At 39.6% G+C, this 23,091-nt stretch overlaps 1 protein-coding gene across 1 annotated transcript in view; it reads right to left on the bottom strand.

The window, feature by feature from the left end:
- Col4a6 (collagen type IV alpha 6 chain) overlaps positions 1-23,091 on the bottom strand; it is a 117,259-nt gene that overhangs the window by 86,587 nt on the left and 7,581 nt on the right. The window contains 3 exon segments of the mRNA XM_060374652.1: positions 9,906-9,931; positions 9,934-10,021; positions 15,741-15,875. Coding sequence (XP_060230635.1) covers positions 9,906-9,931; positions 9,934-10,021; positions 15,741-15,875 — 249 coding nt within the window.

The following is a 23,091-nucleotide window of genomic DNA, read 5'->3' on the forward strand; positions in this document are numbered from 1 at the left end:
TATCAGTTCACATCAAAAGTGGCTGCATTGTCCTCTACTATGGCCTGGTAAGGCTGTTCCCCACCAGGGGGAGGTGATCAAAGATCAGGCCAATCAGATTATGTCATAGGCTCACATTACTATGTAACCCAATTGGACTCTGAACTGCCCTGGGCTACATCTGTGCAGGGGTTCTGGGTTATCTCTATGAATAGTCCTTGGTTGGAGTATGAGTCTCTGGGAAGTTCCCTGTGCTCAAATTTTCTTGTTCTGTTGCTCTCCTTGTGGAGACCCTGTCCTCTCCAGCTCTTACTATTTCCCAGTTCTTACATAAAATTCCATTCACTCTGCCCAACACTTGCCCATCAGGCTCAGCATCTGCTTTGATAGTCTGTAGGGCAGAGGCTTTCAGAGGCCCTCTGTGGTAGGTTCCTAGGTTGTTTCCTGTTTTCTTCTTCTTCTTCTGATGTCCATCCTCTTTGCCTTTCCGGATGGGGATTGGACATTTTAGTTAGGGTCCTCTCTCTTGCTTAGTTTCTTTAGATGTACAGGTTATAGTGGGTTTGTCCTATGTTGTATGTCTATATGAGTGAGTATATACCATGTGTGTCTTTTTGCTTCTGGGACAACTCACTCAGGATGATCCTTTCCAGATCCCACCATTTACCTGCAAATTTCATGATTTCCTTATTTTTCATTGCTGAGTAATATTTCATTTTGTAGATGTACCACAATTTCTGCATCCATTCTTCAGTTGAGGGGCATCTGGGCTGTTTCCAGCTTCTGACTATTACAAATAAAGCTGCTACAAACATGGTTGAGCAAATGTCCTTTTTGTGTACTTGAGCCTCTTTTGGATATATGCCCAGTAGTGGTATGGCTGGATCTTGACGAAGCGCTATTCCTAGTTGTCTGAGAAAGCGCCAGATTGATTTCCAGAGTGGTTGTACAAGTTTACATTCCCACCAGCAGTGGAGAAGCCATTCTGATGGGTGTGAGGTAGAATCTCAGGGTTGTTTTGATTTCCATTTCCTTGATGACTAAAAATGTCGAGAATTTCTTTAAGTGTTTCTCTGCCATTCAATATTCTTCTGTTGAGAATTCTCTGTTTAGCTCTGTACCCCAATTTTTAATTGGATTACTTGGTTTGTTGGTGTTTATCTTCTTCAGTTCTTTATATTTTTTGGATATTAGTCCTCTCTCAAATGTAGGGTTGTTCAAGATCTTTTCCCAGTCTGTAGGCTGTTGTTTTGTTCTGATGACAGTGTCCTTTGCTTTACCGAACAATTTTAGTTTCATGAAATCTCATTTATTGATTGTTGTTCTTAGAGCCTGTGCTGTTGGTGTTCTGTTCAGGCAGTTGTCTCCTGTGTCAGTGAGTTCAAGGCCATTCTCTACTTTTTCTTCTAGCACATTTAATGTGTCTGGTTTTATGTTGAGGTCTTTGATCCACTTGGACTTTAGTTTTGTGCAGGGTGATCAATATGGGCCTATTTGCATTTTATACATCTTTAGTAAAGTGGGCCTATTTGCATTTTTAAATTTTTTTCTTTCCAATTCTTTTATCTTTTTTTATTTTTAATTATACTTTATTTACTTTGTATCCCCCCTCTAGTTTCATCCCTCCTCCCCTACCAGTCCTTCTCTTCCTCCTCCTTCTCCACACACTCTCCTCCCCGAGTCCACTGGTAGGGAAAGGTTTCTTTTTATTCCTTCTGATCATAGTCTGTTAGGTCTCATCAGGAGTGGCTGCATTGTCTTCCTCTGTGGCCTGGTAAGGCTGCTCCCCCCTCAGGGGGAGGTGATCAAAGAGAAGGCCAATCAGTTCATGTCAAAAGTAGTCCCTGTTCCCATTACTATGGTACCCACTTGGACACTGAACTGCCATGGGATACATCTGTGCAGGGGTTCTAGGTTATCTCCATGCATGGTACTTGGTTGGAGTATGAGTCTCAGAAAATACCCCTGTGCTCAATTTTTTTGGTTCTGTTGCTCTCCTTGTGGACCCCCTGTCCTCTCTAGCTCTTACTATTATTTCCCACTTCTTTCATAAGATTCCCGAGTGAGCTATCCCAGAAACAGAAAGATACACACAGTATATACTCACTCATATAGACATATAATATAGGATAAATGTACTAAAATCTGTACACCTAAAGAAACTAATCAAGAGGGAGGACTCTGGCTAAAATGCTCAATCCCGACTCTGAAAGGCAAAGAGAATGGACACCAGAAGAAGAAGAAGAAAACAGAAAACAAGTTAGGGGCCTCCCACAGAGGGCCTCTGAAAGGCTCTGCCCTGCAGACTATCAATGCAGACTTATGGCCAAACTTTGGGCAGAATGCAGGGAATCCTATTTGCATTTAACCTTTAGCAAAGTGGCTGGATAAAAAATTAGCTCAAAAAACTGAAGCCCTCTTGTATACAAAAGACAAACGGGGCAAGAAAGAAATTCGGGAAACAACACCCTTCACAATAGCCACAAATAACGTAAGGTACCCTGGTGAGACTCTAACCAAGCAAGTGAAAGACCAGTTTGAAAAAAAAAAACTTCAAGTCTCTGAAGAAAGAAATAAAAGAAAGTATCAGAAAATGGACAGATCTCCTATGCCCTTGGATTGGTAGGATTAATATAGTGAAAATGGCCATACTGCCAAAAACAATCTACAGGTTCAAAGCAGTTCCGATCAAAATACCAACTCAATTCTTTACAGACCTTGAAAGAATAATTCTCAATTTTATTTGGAAAAACAAAAAAACCCAGAATAAATAAAACAATCCTCTACAATAAAAGATTTTCTAGGGTATCTCCATCCCTGATGTCAGGCTGTACTATAGTAAATACTATTCTATACTAATAAATACTAAACTATACTATACTATACTATACTATACTATACTATACTATACTATACTATATATACTATAATATAGTATAGTAAATACTATACTATAATAAAAATGACATGATATTCGCATAGAAACAGCAGACTGGTGGATCAGTGTAACCAAATTGAAGACCCAGAAATAACCCATGACAAGAACTTAATTTTTTTTTTTTACAAAGAATCCAAAACCATACAATGGAAAAAAAAAGATGGTGCTGGTCTAACTTTGCAGCATCTTAATCCACTGTATGAATCTGTAACATAACCATCTTGTGGAAATTGCTGTGTTTTACTGACTCTAAGGTTTCTCTCATTTCTGGCTAAACCATTTAATTAATGCTTGTTAAAACAATGGCTGTATTTTGACACCTTTTAGTCTTGTCCCACTTGGCTTACAGAAAAAACCTCTAAGCTTCCTGTAGCATGGAAATATCATTGCCGTGAGTTCTTCAGAGAACTGGCCATCTTCTCCGCGTAAGTCACATAGCCTTAGATTTTTAATCTGTCTGATGAAAGCCATGAGTCCCTTGACATCTTTAATGTTCTATCTTCTGCTATGGCTCCCACAGTCAAGAATCCAAATCTCCCTGATTCTTCTCTAGTTATCCAGCTGGTCCATCCCCAACACTGCTTTTATAGCCAGTTTCCAAAGTTCCTGGCCCTGTACTATGATGGAAGAGTGGTGTCAATTATCTCAGTAAGTTTGGTTTATTCTCCTCTCCTACTTACTCACTTTTTTGATAGGATATTCCAATTGTGAACACAGAAATTCTTATTTGCCAACAGAGTAGTGATGAATTCTTTTTCATTCTGAAGAGGAATAGGGTAAATCACTTGGAACCCATGTTTACTGAGGCCACTCAAAGCTCTCAGTTAGCAAACAGAGAGAGTAAGTTTCAATCAAACAATATTATTGACAAGAGATCCATGTCCAATCAGTTAAGATCTGATAGGCAAGTTGTTTTTTTTTTTATAGATCTTTAGGGGTCTAGAGAAGGGTGGAATTAGGATGCTGGGGTGGTAGCCATATTAAGCTGTATAATGATATGTATAGATCCAAATCAAGGTGATAGATATTAAGAACTTTAGAGGAAACAAATGTATATGCCTCTAGAAAATGTTTTGTCTTGTGAAAGAAAATATCCATGTAAACTCTTTGCCAAACTCCCTCTCTTATTTTTGGTGCAGATCCTGGAAAACAAATTTCTTGACAGCATAGTTGCAAACATTTCTGCTAAGTATAGGTCTATTTGCAGTTTTCTACATGTAGACATCTAGTTAGACCAGCACCATTTGTGGAAGATGCTATCTTTTTTCCATTGCATGTTTCTGGCATTTTTGTCAAAATCAGGTGTCCATAAATGTGTGGGTTTATTTCTCGGTCTTCTGTTCAGTTCCATTGATCCACCATTCTGTTTCTATGCCAGTACCATGCAGTTTTTACTACTGTTGCTCTATAGCACAGCTTGAGATTAGGGATGGAGATACCTCCAGAAGATCTTTTATTATAGAGGATTGTTTTAGCAATTCTGGGTTTCTTGTTATTCCATATGAAGTTGAGAAAGTTTCTTTCAAGGTTTGTAAAGCATTGTGTTGGTAATTTGATAGGAATTGCATTAAATCTGTAGACTGTTTTTGGTAAGATGGCCATTTTTACTATGTTAATCCTGCAGAGCCATGAGCTGGGCCCCACTTCAGACCAAACCATTTCCAGAACTAGTAAACCTGAGTCTATGCATGCATCTACCCACACACTCTTGTGTGTGCGCGTGCACGCACAAACACACACACACACACACCCCACTTGTGTGTGACATGTAAAGTTCTCAAAACTAATTTAAATGCCCCCCTCCCCAGGAGAAAAATTAACCCTGGTTAAGAATTACTGGCATACCAAATTTATGGGACACAATGAAAGTAGTGCTAAGAGGAAAGTTCATAGCACTAAGTGCCTTCAAGAAGAAATTTGAAACATCTCGTTCAAGCAACTTAATGGCTCACCTAAAAGCCCTAGGGAAAAAAAAAAGTATCAGACACACCAAAGAGGAGTAGACGGCTGGAAATAATCAAACTCAGGGTTGAAATCAATAAATTAGAAACAAATAAAACTATTCAAAGAATCAATGAAATCAAGAGCTGGTTCTTTGAGAAAATCAACAAGATAGACAAACCTTTAGCCAAACTAACTAAAAGGCAGAGAGACACTATGCAAATCAACAAAATCAGAAACCAAAACAGGGACAAAACCAGAGACACTGAAGAAATCCAAACAATAATTAGGTCTTACTTCAAAAGGGTGGAGCTGGGAGGGGAGGAGGGAGGGGCTTATGGAGGGATACAAAGTGAATAAACTGTAATTAATAAAAAATAAAAATTAAAAAAAGATAATAAAAAAATAGTCCTATATCCCCTAAGGAATAGAAGCTGTCATCAAAAGTCTTCCATGCAAAAACAGCCCAGGACCAGATGGTTTCAGCGCAGAACTCTACCAGACCTTCAAAGAAGAGCTAACACCAATACTCTTAAAACTATTCCACAAAATAGAAACAGAAGGAACATTACCAAACTCATTCTATGAAGCCACAGTCACCTTGGTACCTAAACCTCACATAGACCCAACAAAGAAAGAGAATTTCAGGCCAATCTCCCTTATGAAAAATACTCAACAAAATACGTGCAAACAGAATACAAGAATACATAAAAGATATCATCCACCATGACCAAGTAGGCTTCATCCCAGGCATGCAGGGGTGGTTCAATATACAGAAATCCATAAATGTGATCCACCACATAAACAAACAAAAGCAGAAAAACTACATGATCATCTCCTTAGATGCTGAAAAAGCATTTGAGAAAATACAACATCCATTCATATTTAAAGTCTCGAATAGATCAGGGATACAAGGCACATACCTGAAAATAGTAAAGGCAGTATAGAGCAAGCCTACAGCCAATATCAAACTCAATGGAGGGAAACTTAAATCAATTCCACTGAAATCAGGGACAAAGCAAGGCTGTCACTCTCTCCATCTCTTCAACATTGTTCTTGGAGTCCTTGCTAGAGCAATAAGACAATTAAAGGAGATCAAGGGGATAGAACTTGGAAAGGAAGAATTCGAAGTATCACTCTTTGCAGATGATATGATAGTATACCTGAGTGATCCCAAAAATTCTACCAGGGAACTCCTACAGCAGATTAACACCTTCAGCAAAGTGGTTGGATACAAAATTAACTCAAAAAATCAGTAGCCCTCCTGTATACAAAAGACAAAAGGGCTGAGAAAGAAATTAGGGAAACAACACCTTTCACAATAGCCACAAATGACATAAAGTACCTTGGTGTGACTCTAACCAAACAAGTCAAAGAGTTGTCTGAAAAAAATTTAAAGTCTCTGAAGAAAGAATTAAAAACAGATAACCTAGAACCCAGGCTCAGATGTAGCCCATGGTAGCTCAGTATCCAAGTGCGTTTTCCTAGTAAGGGGAACAGGAACTATTTTTGACATGAACTCAATGACTGACTCCTTTACCTCCCCCCACCCTGAGGGAGGAACAGCCTTGCTAGGCCACAGAGGAGGACATTACAGCCAGTCCTGAAGATACCTGATAAGCTAGGGTCAGATGGAAGGGGAGGAGGACCTTCCCTATCAGTGGACTTGGAAAGGGGCAGGGAGGAGATGAGGGAGCGACGGTAGGAGTGGGAAGGAGTGAGGGAGAAATAAAAAGAACAAGATATCAGAAGATGGAATGATCTCCCATGCTCATGTCTTGGCAGGATTAATATAGTAAAAATGGCCATCTTACCAAAAGCAATCTACAGATTCAATGCAATTCCCATCAAATTACTCACACAAGTTTTTACAGACCTTGAAAGAAAAATTCTCAACTTCATATGGAAAAACAAGAAACCCAGAATGGCTAAAACAATCCTATACAGTAAAAGATATTCTGGAGTTATCTCCATCCCTAATCTCAAGGTGTACTATAGAGCAACAATACTAAAAACTGCATGGTACTGGCATAGAAACAGAATGGTGGATCAATGGAACCGAACAGAGGACCCAGAAATAAACCCACACACTTATGGACACCTGATCTTTGACAAAGACGCCAAAACCATACAATGGAAAAAAGATAGCATCTTCAACAAATGGTGCTGGTCTAACTGGATGTCTACATGTAGAAAAATGAAAATAGATCCATACTTGTCACCCTGCACAAAACTGAAGTCCAAGTGGATCAAAGACCTCAACATAAAACCAGACACATTAAATTGGCTTGAAAAAAACGTGGGAAATACCCTAGAACTCATTGGTACAGGAGAAAACTTCCTGAACAGAACACCAACATCACAGACTCTAAGAGCAACAATCAATAAATTGGACCTCATGAAACTGCAAAGCTTCTGTAAAGCAAAGGACACTGTCCTCAGAACAAAACGACAGCCTACAGATTTGGAAAGGATCTTCACCAGCCCTTTATCTGACAGAGGACTAATATCCAGTATATATAAAGAACTAAAGAAGTGAAACAGCAACAAACCAAGTAATCCAATTAAAAAATATGGTACAGAGATAAACAGAGAATTCTCAATAGAGGAATATCAAATGACAGAGAAACAGTTAAAGAAATGCTAAAATCATTAGTCATTAGAGAAATGCAAATCAAAACAACTCTAAGATTTTACCTTACACCAATCAGAATGGCTAAGATAAAAAACTCAAGTGACAACACATGCTGGAGAGATTGTGGAGAAAGGGGAACCCTCCTCTATTGCTGATGGGAATGTAAATTTTTACAAACACTCTGGAAATCAATCTGGTGCTTCTTCAGACAACTAGGAATACTGCTTCCCCAAGATCCAGCTAAACCACTCCTAGGCATATATCCAAAAGAGGCTCAAGTACACAATAAGAACATTTGCTCAGCCATGTTTATAGTAGCTTTATTTGTAATAGCCAGAACCTGGCAATAACCCAGATGTCCCTCAACGGATGAATGGATACAGAAATTGTGGTACATCTAAACAATGGAATATTACTCAGCAACAAAAAACAAGGCTATCATGAAATTTGCAGGTAAATGGTGGGAACTGGAAAAGATCATCCTGAGTTAGGTATCCCAGAAGCAGAAAGACACACACGGTATATACTCAGTCATATAAACATAGAATAAAGGATAAACCTACTAAAACCTGTACACCCAAAGAAACTAATCAATATGGAGGATTCTTGCTAAAATGCTCAATCCTTATCCAGAAAGAGGATGGACATCAGAAGAAGGAAAAAAGGGAGAACAAGTCATGAGACTACCACAGAGGACCTCTGAAAGGCTCTGCCCTGCAGACTATCAAAGCAGATGCTGAGACTTATGGCCAACCTTTAGGCAGAGTGCAGGGAACCTTTTGAAAGAATTGGGAAACTGTAAGATCTGGAGAGGATAGGAACTCCACAAGGAGAGCAACAGAACCAAAAAAATCTGAGCACAGGGGTCTTTCCTGAGACTGATACTCCAACCAAGGACCATGCATGGAGATAACCTAGGACCCCTGCACAGATGTAGCCCATGGCAGTTCAGTGTCCAAATGAGTTCCATAGTAATAGTAACAGGGAATGTCTCTGACATGAACTGATTGGCCTGCTCTTTTACTACCTCCCCCAGAAGGAGGAGTAGCCTTGCCATGCCACAGAAGAAGACACTACAGCCACTCTTGATGAAACCTAATTGACTAGGATCGTAAGGAAGGAAAAGAAGACCTTCCCTACCAGTGGACTTGGGGAGGAGTGTGGGTGCAGAGGGAGGAGGAAGAGAGGGTTTGGACGGGAACAGGGAGGGAACCACAGTGGGGATATAAAGTGAATAAAGTGTAATTAATAAAGAATAATAAAAAGAAAGCCACTATAGAATAAATATTCTAAAATCCGTACACCTAAAGAAACTAATCTAGAAGGACTCTGGCCAAGATCCTCAGTCCTCATTCAGAAAGGCAAAGTGGATGGACATCAGAAGAGGGAGAAAACAGGGAACAGGACAGGAACCTACCACAGAGAGCCTCTGAAAGACTATCCTGAAGGGTATCAAAGTGGATGCTGAGACTTATAGCCAAACTTTGGGCAGAACACAGCGAATCTTATGAAAGAAGTGAGTAAAGCCTGGAGAGGACAAGAGCTCCATAAGGAGAAAAACAGAACAAAAAATCTGGGCACAGGGGTATTTTCTGAGACTGATACTCCAACCAAGCACCATTTATGGAGATAACCTAGAACCCCTGAAGAGATGTAGCCCATGGCAGCTCAGTGTTCAAGTGGGTTCCATGGTAATGGAAACAGATAAGGACTGTCTCTGACATGAACTGTTTAGCTTGATCTTTGATCACCTCTCCCTGAGTGGAGAGCAGCCTTACCAGTCCACAGAAGAAGACAATGCAGCCACTCCTGATCAGACCGGATAGACTAGGATTAGAAAGAATGCAAGAAGGACCTCTCCTATCAGTGGACTGGGGGACAGGCATGGGTAGAGAAAAGGGAGAGAGGGTGGGATTGGGAAGGGAGGAGGGAGGGAGCTACATGTGGGAAACAAAGTGAATAAAGTGTAATTAATAAAAAGAAAAAGAAAAAAGAGAATTACCTGTATAAACCAAGCTTGCCATGCCTTATATTATCATTATTATGCTCATGATACCATGAAGTTCTTCCAAGCATATCTCAATGTTACCTGATATGGGAACGTGTCAAATAGCCCAAATGTGTGTTTTGCTCTGAAATTTACTGTAGCTATTATTTATTTGTTTCTTTTAACAGTCTTGACAATTTCAAAAGTAACGTTAGAAGCTAATCTAAAGCCATGTAACATACACAGCTACAACTGGCATTTTTTAAAAGTTTTGCTGCTGTGGTGCCATCATTATAAACTTTTGCATTGGACAAGGTAGTGCAGTGGGTGTCTACAAATACTAAATGAAATTTCAAAAGAAACCAAAGCAAAACAACACATTTTGAGGTGCATTTGCATTAAGGTATAAAGATCTATTAACTTACAGGTGGTCCTAAAATTCCAGGGTACCATCAGAGCCTGGAAATCCAACAGCTCCTTGAGTTCCATTACAGCCTTCCAGGCCAGGTGGACCTCTGAGACCTGGTTGTCCAGGGTGGTCCTGTTTATAAAGAAAAGAGGGGATGGAGTCAGCCACAGGATTTTCAGGTAATTCAAAACACTCCACAATGAGAACAGCCAAGCGCACTGCTAAATTGTGGCTCCTTGTCTACCCTCTTAGTTTCATCACATTTGATCTCAATTTTTTTTTTCTTTTTACTCAGATATATGTCGCCCAACACAGCTCAAGCTATCCCATTCAAAAAGACAACTAGTGCTTTAAAAAGATCCAAGCCGAGAATAAAGGGCTCAAAAATAGACAGATATAATTGTTAAGGCATTGAAACTTTACCTTTCTTGAGTATAGAGATGTACTAAAATGGGGTTTAGCTCTCTGACAGCGGACCTGCTATCAGCAGAGAACCATGCCAAGGTTTGGCATTCCTCAGCCCAGATAGATCCTGGAGGGCTTTCTGAACGGAAGTTCTGTATAGGAGCAGATGCTGGATCATGATTAACAGAGGGAAGTAAATTCCCACAGCACCTCCTCTAGTGAGAGTTGCTTGGCCACAAATTAGCAAGTCTCACTGGCACTCTCAGTTTGTAACAATTACACATAAGGTACTTGCTTCAGTTAAGAACACATCTCTTTTCTTTTCCATATTCGCTATGGGGCAGTTGGTTATCTGGGTAGTTAGCAGGCATTTTCATGTAGCTCATCTGAATTCAGTAAGTTTATGTATTGGAGAACATAATGTTTTAATCTAGTAAAAAGCAGTTGTATCTGGGGCATACTGCGAACAAATGACCTTAATAGATCATCTGGACAGATTAATGAAAGGTAGATGTCTACCTCCCCTTAAACATAGTTTCAAAGAGTAACGTGTGTTTAACACTTGGAAGAAAACATGTCATGTGTTCAAAGTGAGCCCTTCAAATTACCAGTAGTCCCTCCTTATCCATAAAATAAGTCACGGATTTTAAATTGCACATTGTGGTGAGTAGTCTAATGAATTCTAATGCCAATCCACTCTATCCCACCTGTGATGTAAACAGTCCATCTTTTCCGGCCCATTTAGTAATATTTATGCTGTAGTCTTTACCAGTCTATAACTCAGTAAATAGCTATCTTTGTTAGCAGATTGATTTTCACAGTGGTATCACAGTACTTCTGCTCATATCTTTATTTTATTTAATGATGGTCCTGAAGCAGAAGAATGCTGGTGGTGTGGATACAACAAACAGAATTAAAAAAAAATACTTCATTTAAATGGAAAAGGAAAAGTTAGTTTAGTGAGCAAAGAAAGAGTCGTGTGTGGAGGTTGCTATGATCTAACATAAGACAAAATCTACCCATTAAACTGTGAATCAGGAAAAGAATATTTGTGCTAGTTTTAAGGTCCCTCAACCTACAAAAGTTATGCCAGCAAAAGCACAGATCTTGGGCTCTTCTCAGGGAATGAAACTAACCATCTAAGTTGGTAATAAAGAATTGAGGACATAAGTATGCAACCTTGTTTCCCCTGCAAAGCTGAAACCATTACTTTCATAGTCTGGATTCCCACATATGTATGACTAGTATGTTTGCCTCCTACAACTCCAATAACAGTGAGAAAGAAACAGAATTCTGTGGCACTTTTTTTTTTACACGAATAGTGTAAATGTGTCTTTTCTCTGATATAGTAGCCTCCTTAATCATGTGGGATATGGTCTAAGATGCCCAATGGTTGCCTGAAAACAGGAAAAGGCATGGGGTTATTAAGTTTGCTGCTATCTAGATTTTCAGGCAACCACTGGGAATCTGTACTTTTGTTGGTAGGAGGATTTAGTCTATACCACACAGGTTTCCTTTCCTTCTGTCTTCTAGCTGTATGTAAACATTTTGAGACTTAGTCTGGAGAGACCAGAAATAGTATAGGTCTCAATTCTTTCTTGTTCTCCTTTCCTGACTATGTATTTTGGAAATAGCAAGATTTCCCTACAGTCTTACTACCTATCTGTTGGACAACAGCTATTCCATAGCTCTATAATGTTCTAGTATTAGTGGTTTGGTGTTATTTCATTGTTGTTTCTCTTAATCCTGCCACATTCTCTAAATCTCCTTAGTTAACTCTAAGTTCTATAGGTGGGGTACCCCATTTTCTAAGGATTACCTCCCAGCTATGTAGCAGAAATAAGCACCAAAGATCTTCCTTACTCCTGGGCTATCAAAACTTTTTTTTTTTTTTTTAAATCTAGGCTCATTTGGTTTTCTCATTTAAACTTCTGGTACCTCTCACTGGTAAGAAAACCTGTTGACTTTTTTCCACCTTAGTAATGGATTGACCTCTGATGGCCAACTCAGATCTTTTGCCTCTTTTTTTTTTCATTCTGCTGATACAATAGGCAGTGCACGTTTTGAGCCAGTCAGACTTATATCCTGATCCAGCTTTACTGCTTTCCAGCTGGAGCGCTCAGATTCTCTACTAACAAACTGGTGATGATGATATGTACCTTATAGAGAGGTTGTTAACATTAAAAGCAACATTTTATTATGATTAATATTAAGTAAAACTAGGTTTACTAAGTAGCAAATGAGTAATCGGTTAATCCAGGCAAACCTAAAAGAATAAGCTATAGGGTGGAGTTCTGCCTCCTCTCAGTTATCAACACCACAGAATATCTGGCATTTTGCCCTCCTTGCCTGTAGTTAATAATTTTACTGGAGTGTGCCAAATTCCAAGGACATAGCCATTTGAGGGGGATCTCATAGCTCTATACATCCACAAACAAATGAATCTGCTGTGTTCCAGAAAAGTTGTGTTCCCATGACCCCAGTCCCAAGAGAAAAGGTCCAATGTGATGGATGCTATATGTCGACTTCAAGGATATAAATGTAGTGTTTATTTATAAACCTCTGCGTGGGGGAAATGTTTGTGATTGACACCCTGGGTAAGGCTAAACCTCATTTCAAAGGACTCCTTGAAAACCTCTTCTCTCAATTCATTTTAAAAGTTTCATAAATATGCATCCACGGCAGTTGCCAAGAGCCCTAACTCACAACTGGGATATCTCAAAACCCTGAGTTGCACCATCCCCAGTGCCTGTTGTGCTGATGTTGAATATCCTAGTGGGTAGGCAAGCTCTTTCTGTCCATCTCCACTGGCTGTTGTGGCCCTTGGTGCAACAAATTGGGTTATCATGAAACTGACTCCATGGTGAAATTGTCTACATAATAGCAAAAAAAAAAAAAAAAAGAAAAAAGAAAAAGAAAAGAATTAAAAAAAAAAAAAAGAAAGTAAGTAAGAAAAAGAAAAGAATTTGGAGACCTAAACCAGTGTTAATGATTAGCCATTGTTAGGAGGGAAACTAGATTTGTGCAGTGGTCTAATTCACAAAGATTTGTCAGAGAAGCTGAATTTTTAAATATGTGTTGATTAGTTGCACAAAGCCTGTGGGACCTGTGATTTTCTGTCTGAGGTAGCTCCATCAGTCTGAGAACTCTGGCTTTTTCAGACACTAGAAGTAGGAGGCAGTTCTTTAGCTGTTTGGTTTTTTTTTTTTTTTTTTTTTTTTTCCAGGATTCTTGGTACTCCTGGGTCTCAGCAGGCAACAGAAGACATGATCTGTGCTTTTAAGGAGCTAGATCAAACTGCTGTACAAAGTAATAAATCAACACCAGGAGACTGCATGTATCAAGAACAAGAGTGGAGAACCATATACCAAGGACTCCTGAGATCTTCAAGAGGGAAAGAAGAAGTAAGTACTGAATGAAGGGCACTCAACAGATACTTCTTGGATAGTTGGCAGAGGGGAAGTCAGAAACTAGAAAAATCAAAAGTCAAAAGGAAACACAGACAACATTCAGTTATCTCCAGTTTGGCAGTTACACTCATCTCCTTAGCCTGGAAGACAAACTCTTTCTTGGCAGGGATTCTTCCCCATGCAGGCTTAGGAACACAGTCATAAGAAAATGTAGGTGAATGTCAAAATGGATGGCTATCCCTCTCCACCTAATTTCCAAGTTGGCTTATTTGTGAACATTTTCCAGACACTGCAGTTGAATAAAATGCAGACATTTGATGGGTGATGTGATTCAAGTAACAAATATAAACAAAATGAGTCTTGATTCTCCAGATCTACAAATGTCTAGTATAATTGAGAGAAAAACAGATCAGACAATAGAATCTATGAAAACAGGACCATATTCTTCCCAAATAACATCCTCATAGTAAAGTATGAGCACATAGTAGGTGCTCATGACATTGCCTAGAGATTGGAACAAAAAGATCTGAATCACCTTTGCTGATAATAGAAGGTTGTACAGCATAACATAAGAAAATGGGTAGACTTGAGTTTCCCTGACTATGCTTTAATAATGTCCAAAAGAACCTCTTGGGGGATGTTAGAAGCATAAGGATAAGTAAAGTCCCCCTCAGGTGGAGGAGCTTTCATCTTTTCTATTGTGTAGTCCAACCTTCTACACCCTTTCTGGTCTCTAAAACAAGACTGAAAAGTGTCGTAGATAAACATGGCCTAGGAGAAAATATGGGAAAAGTGTGGTATGGACAAAAGCAGAAAGTGATAGCTAGTAAGCTTCAAGTGTTAATTTCAGAGGCTACTGAACTATCACTATAGAATCAGAATAGAATTAAGTGCAAATACAGGTTACACATGGGGAAATCTAAGAGGTTGGGTTGGATGGAATGGAGATAGGGCTTCAAATCTACCACTTATATCTGGAAAAGTAAACAAACAACATCATCAACAACAATAAAAAAAAAACAAAGGGAAATTCTCTTTGAAGGGAAATGAGGCTGACGAGTAAAAATTACTGAAATAAAATGTGTCAATTTATCTATCATTAAGGATTTTTCAATAAAATTTTGTGCACCTTATTATTTTTCCTGTAATGAGTATATGCTTGTTCTAGTGTGTATCTGCAATTCATAGACAGCCTTTCTATATCTAGTTATTGTGGCAAACCCATCCCTAAGATATGAGATTAACAGGAGGTGATGAAAATACACAGAAGGTATAGATTGAGTTGGTAAATTCAGTAAGCCAGTTATCGTGTTATTACCATTTTTTTCATAGTGTATTCCCTTATATTTATGGCCAAGAATTCTTCTAAGTCTTCTGAGTGCTTGTTTGTTAGTCTCTTTTGTTATGTGCTTGCTTTCTACTGATCAGCTCATCAGACACTCAACCCAAGCCCATGGTTTGGCATAGGCGAGCAAACTTGTAATGCAAGCAAGCAATATATTCCTTTGATAATTTATCTGCTATGAGAATCTCCAGAAATGCTTTCCTTCATCACCAGCTCGTAATAATCCACTCCATTCTTCTTTCTTTCTTTTTCATTTGCTTTGAGGTGGGCATTTTTATGTATCTTGGCTAGCCTGATACCTATTAAGTAGGTCAGCCTGCCCTTAAACTTGTGGCAATCCTCCTGCTTCTGACTGTTGGGTGTTGGGATTACAGATGTGCATCACCATGCCCAGGCTCTCTTTCCTCTTCCTTCCTTCCTTCCTTCCTTCCTTCCTTCCTTCCTTCCTTCCTTCCTTCCTTCCTTCCTTCCTTTTCTTCCTTGTTTTATTTTATTGCTGTATAGACATTGTACATAGTACTAGATTTCACAAAGTCATTTTCATATAAGTACATACTGTTGCTCAGCTCTTCTTAAAGTATGTGCCCTGGTGCCAAAATATTTAGGAGCAACAGTGTTCCCCTAACTGAGAACTGAGACTAAACATTTGATTTTTGTACTTACAACCCTTAACATCAAAGGTGCTTCTTACCTTATCTCCTGTTGATCCATATGGTCCCAGAGGGCTTGGGGAGCCTCTTTCTCCTTTCAACCTTGATAAACCAGTAGAAACAGCAAACCCTTCAGGACCTGATGGACATTGAGTTACAATTGGTCTCAGACATCCCTCCAGATGGACAGAAAAAGTGAAAATTAGTCAACAAAAGATTTAACATCAACATTTCCAATTTCCTCATGCACCAAATACAGGCACCACTTCACTAAATAATTTTCACTTAGAGATCTGTCAGGCATGCCAATGTTCCAGACATGGATCAGAAAGGGCTATTTTATGGGTTGCTAAGCTTATTTGGATAGAACACATTTTATAAGCACATTTAATAAGATTAATGTACACCAAGATCCATCAACTTTGTACTTCTTAGGATATTAGTTATTCAGGCTGGATAATGTTGTTCTCTCCTTAGCTAATGTCAGTCCATCCATCAGCTTGTCAAAATAGTGAAAGAACAGAACACTGAAGAGCGTCATGGCATTTTACATGTCACATCTAAATGGCCAACCAACACTTGCACTGAAGTTTAGAATTGGCAATGTCTAAAGAATGCAGCCCCAGGGGGCCAAAGAAAGATGACCCCTGAAACTGCCTAACTCTTCAAAATACATCTTATTCAGCTGTTCCCCAGGACCCCAACATTGTACCTAGCAACAAACACTTACAGGCACCCCCCACATACCCATTGTTCACTCTTCCTTCCTATCCCCTTTCAGCCCTTCCCTCTCTTTCCACAGTATCCAATGTATAAAGCACAAGGAGCCTGAGGAGATTTATTAAGTATCAATTATGGTAGCAGGAGTGAGCAGCCTGAAGATTTTGAATGCCTTGGTTATAAAATGTAACAATTAAGTCTGAGAGTTCAGTCTGACATTTAAAGCAGACTGAGACTGAGAATTAACCCCAGTAGGTACAAAACAGACAGCCTGGATTATCATTTAGAACAAATCCCAGTGGGGGCTTTTTTTTTGGCTGAAAAGTGAAAACTATTAGTAATGTGCATTACCTGTTTGAGAAATTCATAGCTGGTAGAAAGCCCATTTTCATAAATGCTTCCAGCCCCACCTCCCTTGCTCCTTTAGTGACTGTCCACAATTTTCTAAAAATCTTTGCAAATTCTGAAAAAGAAAAACTCCATTATAACACCCTCTCCAATCACCTTCCAGCTTTACTTTTTAAAATGCTGAAAACAGGACAGCTGTCTTAAACACAATGTCTCGAGTTATATCCTGGTAACACTAGAGTCCACCAGCTGAACTAGCCCCTTGGGATATAATTTGCAGTGTCAATTAGGCTCATGAGGACCTAGAGCCCTTGCAAGGAAATGAAAGATGTTCTATCCAATAACATGCAAGTCTCTGTAATACAATCTACCACTCAAACTTTCTCATTCTCATGGTGTAGGCTATGGCATGTGTGACAAGCTTCTGAGAATTATAGGGATAGATATTGAATCTTCAACTTTTCAGCTCTCATGTCATTGGTGGAATTTTATTTAGAATCATTCTCTTGTTGAAATTTGCACACACACACACACACACACACACTGTGTGTGTGTGTATGTGAACTAAAGAGAAAAAAGGGCAATACTTTAAAGACATTATGCTAGCAGTTATTAAGGATGAGTGAAGGAGTGGAAAACTGGACCTAGTTTTCAAGAGGAAATTACACACTGCTCTGATAGCACCAGTGTGGAACAGGGAGCAAGAGATTTAGGTACACAGTGGAAAAGTTGCCTGCGGAGGTCTCTGGAGCACAACACTTTCCTCATGGCCAGGGAGCCATGGATACTTGGGAAGGCCAAATGAACACATGTTGGAATGGGCCTGGAAAGTAAGGCAGGAGAGGTGAAGGCGTGGAGAAGCAGCTGGACAGAATGCAGTGTTCACAGTTGTAAGTCATCAAGGAGTATTGAAGAGAACATGTGAGCATCATCAGAAGACTGGGGCAGCCTGCCTGAGGCTGGAACAGCGGGGGCAGACAAGAACCAGCTGTTGGAGAATACTGCTTGGTGGGAGTATTGGAGCACGTTGGACTTGTCAGGGCTCTATTATTACTACAGAGAGGATACGATCAAACCACAGAGTGTTTGACCCAAATCTCAGACCTGCCAAAGGCTTTATTCTATAAATGGTAGTGGAGGTGGCATATAAATCACTTGACAGCTACCAAAAGACTTGGTTGTCATGTGGCCCAGTTCCCATCCTGTACTGCTATGAGAACTTAAGCAGTGCCCAGTGTGAGCACAAGGACTGGCACTATCTACCTCTGCCCTTTTATATTTCTGAACACAAGCTCACCAGCATGGGTAAACTAGAAAACTTAGGCTTGAGAAATGCTAAGGTGTATTTAAGAGAATTCTCAGTTGGTCCAGCAGAGGCTGGTTCAGAAACCTGCTTCCTTTCTCTTGTCTGAGTGAGTCCACTAAACTTGCCAGAAAGCTGCATATAAGACCTCCAAAGAACTCATGAGATTAAAAAAAAAAATCTCAAAGGGGTTTTGGAATGATACTCCTTGGTGAAACAAAAGTTCTCGGGCTAGTCTCAGATAATTTAGGTTGGTTGGATGTCAGCAGCCCAGTCGAAAATCTCTCAAGCTAAATTCATCACAGGACTCTGTCTGGTAGGCTTCTGATGCCCTGCTTATCTTGAACTGCCTCTCTAGCATGGTGCCAAGGCATTGTAGTGCACTGAGATGAGACTTGAGACAAGGAATCTTCCCAAGCACTGAAATCCTTTCACAGGGTGGCACAGAACACCATGAACAAATGAAGGCATCCATAATAAAAGGAGGGAGACACTTTGGGGGGGGGGACTTCTTCATCTGTGCTTAGCATTGCTTGGGGTTTCCCCCATCCTCATCTCGAAAGCGCAGGAATTTCAGTGTGCTACTCAAGCTGATCAATGACAGACTGCACTGTGGTTTTGTTGTTTCTCACTGCAGACTCTATCTACGACACTATTCCTAACGGCCAGCAGAAGTCAGTGTGAGAATAGAGAGACTACTGATAAACAGGTGGGTGGGTGAGCCTTTCTCACACAGAGAAAGAGAAATCAAGCCAGTGTCAAAGAAGTCACAGAATATTCAAGCAGACAAAAGTCCTTGGAGAACATTTAGCACAGGGTTTATTTTATAATGGGTGGAATAGGCTGAGAGAAGAGGAAGATTTTTTTTTTTTTTACAATAATAATGATTTATTCAGTCATTTAGACTGTTCACATATAGCAAACCATCCGAACCCTAGCTTCTTGGTAGGGTGTAGTTGTGGAATTAGCTGATATTGGAACATGGCTTAAGCACAGAAATGGGTACTTTGAAAAGGTTTTCTAACTGATCTCAATAGATCACTTTAGTTTGAAAAAGTGCCAGATTGATTTCCAAAGTGGTTGTACAACTTTACATTCCCACCAGCAATGTAGGGGGGGGGGTCCTCTTTCTCCACATCCTCTCCAGCATATGTTGTCACTTGAAGATTTTTTTAATTTTAATTTTTTTTTCAATGCAGTTTATTCAGGAACCTTGAACAATCCTCGGACCCTGGGGAAAGCCAGCCCACAGCTTAAATAGCCTCTGGGTAGCCAACCCAGGCGTGCCACGTGGGCAATGCAGATAGGTCCTTAAGGTCACATAGCTAGTAGTAACAGCCTGAGACTTAAACCAGACTATATCTCCTTTTGGTGCTAGGCTCTTTCCCTGTTTGCGAGTGGTAGATGTCTTAGGGGTCCTTGAGGTTGCCCCCCCCTTGTCCGATCCTCTTCTGGGTTTGTTCCCATCGGTAGGCTGCAACAGCCAGATGTTCACTCATCATTTATCTCTTTCTAACCCTGATCACAGACTCAATCTGAAGTACCATCATTGTTTGGATGGCTAGCAGAATTTCAATGGGTTTGGACTAATGCCATGCCCCGAGATGTATCATTTATTTTGGCAGATGGACCCATCCATGGCAGAAGGGACTCCTCCATGTTGTTCCAACAAGCTCTCCTGCCTCCATCTGCTTGATATTTTAAATGTGCACAGCAGGATTTAATTCCCAAGGGTTGGGCATTGTGCCTAAGGCCAGGTCTACAACCACAGCTCAAGCTCAAGTTGACTATCTCCTCCTGATTATGGTGGTTTGGAGTCAGTGTGTAGTGTAAGGCTACCACTGATTAGAACCAGACGAGGGTAATAGAGCCATTAATGGAGGTACCTATAACATAGTAGAAATACACACAAGTAGCATCTAAAATTCTTAGAAGCACATACCTGAAACTAGGTAGGCTGGAGAAATTGATAGAAGAAGAATCTGACTGTATATTTTGCTGCATTTCTGCCTTTTATTCCCCACCCCTCAAGATTCCAGTGGTCTACTCTCATAAAATTAATTTTTTTCCTTAGAATCTGAAACTCATTCCTACTGAGGCATGAGTGATTGGTAACTTTAAGTTTACTTTTCCCAAGTGGAGCCATGTCCTTTAATGGCGAGCAAAACATTAGACTAGGGATGCCCGTGATATTTACAAAGCAGGGAAAGGAAGAGGGCAGCCTTCCTGAGGATCCAGCTGTATTGTAGAAGGTTGTGAGGCGGGGGAGCACTGTTAACACGGCTACTTTCGTTGTATCCTCGAGCAAGTTACTCAGCTAATCTGAGTGTCAAGGTTCTGGTGAGTATAGTAATACTGCCATGTAGGATTATTGTTAGCATTTGAGTGAGCCAAGGTTTGTACAACACACCTGGTACTTAAAACAAAAATATCAATTTTATTTTCTCTTTAGGTTTTGCTCATGACCGATATTGAGAAGTTAGGATTGAGTAATTCTTGTTCATTGCCTAAAATTTAAATGAGAGTTGCACAGATGTTATTGAGAAGACTTTTTTCATATGGAGATTGTCAGGGAATGATAGAGTATGTATATTGGCAACCCACATCTAGGAAACCAATTCTCCATTCATTATAGATCACCTCCCACTTTTCCCAGAACCCTGGGTAGTCAGTGTTTGCTCATACTTTATCCTAAAGCAACATGAACTATCTTTTAATACTCTCACCGTGTGTGAACCTCTAGTTAGTTTTCTCATCTGAATGTGCTATAAGCCTATAGCCAGTACTTTCACTGGTCTCTGCACTATGATGTTCCAATTCACCCCCAACAATAGTTTATTGGCTTATTATTTTCTCTGCAATCCTATTCTCTAAGTCAACTCCTTTCTCCAAAGCGTTTGGCTATAACTCAGTAGATAACAAACTTAATCAGTCTAGAAACTCAAGGTTTCTCCACACTACTTCCTTTCTCACATCCAAGCCATCATCAGAAACGATTGCCAATACAACTTCGAATATAAGCCAAAAATCTGTGTTTATATCTTACCCCACAGTCTTATTTCAGGACTTCCTTATCTCTCCCCTATATTTAAACATTAGCCTACCATTCCCGGTCTTGCTTTGCTCTCCCTGAGAATACTGACACATTAAATTTGTACGTGATTTTAGATATGTCTCTGTTGTCTTGATTACTTCCTATGTATCCTTCAGGTTTTAGCAAAGATATCAATTTCTTCAGGAAGTTTTCCATAATTATTCCCACACCACAATGTGGTTAGGTTATATGCTACATACTATAGATTATATGTCAATAGTCCTTGTTGAAAATAGAATGAGCTCCTTGAGATTCACGTTTAACTTCCCACAGACTTGTCTAGTATTTATCATTTCAGTGTTGGACAATAAATGTTTGTTGAATGGATGGAGGAATTAATAAATGAATATACATTTTAAGATGCCAGTGGCTCAGAAGTGGTGGTATCTTTTTAGGAAGTCTACACAGTTGCAAGAAAGTGCAACAAAGAAATGACTTCTCATGGGACCACAGAAAGCAGAGCTGCATAAGAGTTGGAAATTACTCGGTTCAGGATTGAGAAAAGAGAATTAGCCAAGTTTATTCAATATCAACTGTTGACTTTTGTAAACACAGAATCATTATATCTTTTAAAGGCTTTAAGAGATTTTTTCTATATGTATATAGTTCCCAAACAATCTCTGTGTTTTAAGTTCTGAGTGAAATGATTTTGCTTCCTTATACTGATTGGTAACTGTCACTACAACAGTGAATTTGTTCAGCACCTATGCTATATCAAGAACTCAGGTGAAGATGGTAGGTAAGGAACAGCTTTTGTATTTGTAGTGCTTATAGTTTTGTAGCTTGAAAGCAAATGTGCATGACCCACTAGCAAGCTTATTCAACAGTTTTCATCTTGGTCAGAATTCTGAAAAAGACATGGATGTATCTATATATGGTAAATGAAATGGTAATATACAAGAAAACCTACCACATGGCCCACCCTGCTTCTTGGGAATGGGAAGGCTCATCATAAGAAGTGCTTGAGGATAAAGCCATATGCAATAAACTCTGAAACTTGTACTGCCTGAGTGCCAGAGGAATTCAGAGATGTGTGGTCCAGAAAGATGTTAGAGGCATAAGGAAATGTTTAATAATATGGTGGGGAATTCATTCCAAATATAGAGAGCAAAATATTTATGGAAATTAGCAAATCAAATTTTGTGAGCAAGAGCCAGACTTAGATTGAATGAAGTGAAAAAGGGAGGAGATGCAAAAACCTCTGGGTCTTAAGAGGTTTACTATGATTCATAAGCTACATTTTATTTTTTAATTTTTAAATCAATTTATTTTGTATTAATTATAATTTATTCATTTTGTATCCCAGCTGTAGCCCCCTCCCTCATCCCCTCTCAACCCTGCCCTTCTCTATTATCTTCTTCCATGCCCCTCTCCAAGTCCACTGATAGGGGAGGTTCTCCTTCCCTTCCATCTGACCCTAGCTTATCAGATCTCATCAGGGCTGGCTGCATTGTTTTCCTCTGTAGCCAGGCAAGGCTGCTCCCCCCTCAAGAGGAGGTGATCAAAAAACCAGCACTGAAGCTGCATTTTAATCCTTACATTTTCTCCCAATTTACTTTGGAGTATAGAGAGACAGCCTGGCATAGTAGCTAATGGGACAAAAATTCTGAGTGAAAGTCCTGGATTCACCTCCCCTCTTCATCATAGTAGGACAATAGCACAAAGAATGACCTCAATTTCCTCATCTTTGCATGAAATAAAGCTAATGTTCATGTCTCCTTAACAGAGTACTTACAGACATTCTGCAAAATAATTAGTGAAAGCCATGGTTTTTACTCCTTAGCATGCAGCAGATTCATCTGAATGTAATGATAAAAGACAGATAGCTAGCCACATGCCACTCTCTATTTCAGACTGGTTAGGTTATTTAATATGCATATTTAATAAGTTCCCAGGTGTGTTCATGCTATTGGAGTGATGACCACAC

Source organism: Meriones unguiculatus, chromosome X (genome assembly GCF_030254825.1).
Source record: "Meriones unguiculatus strain TT.TT164.6M chromosome X, Bangor_MerUng_6.1, whole genome shotgun sequence".
NCBI classification, from domain to species: Eukaryota; Metazoa; Chordata; class Mammalia; order Rodentia; family Muridae; genus Meriones; species Meriones unguiculatus.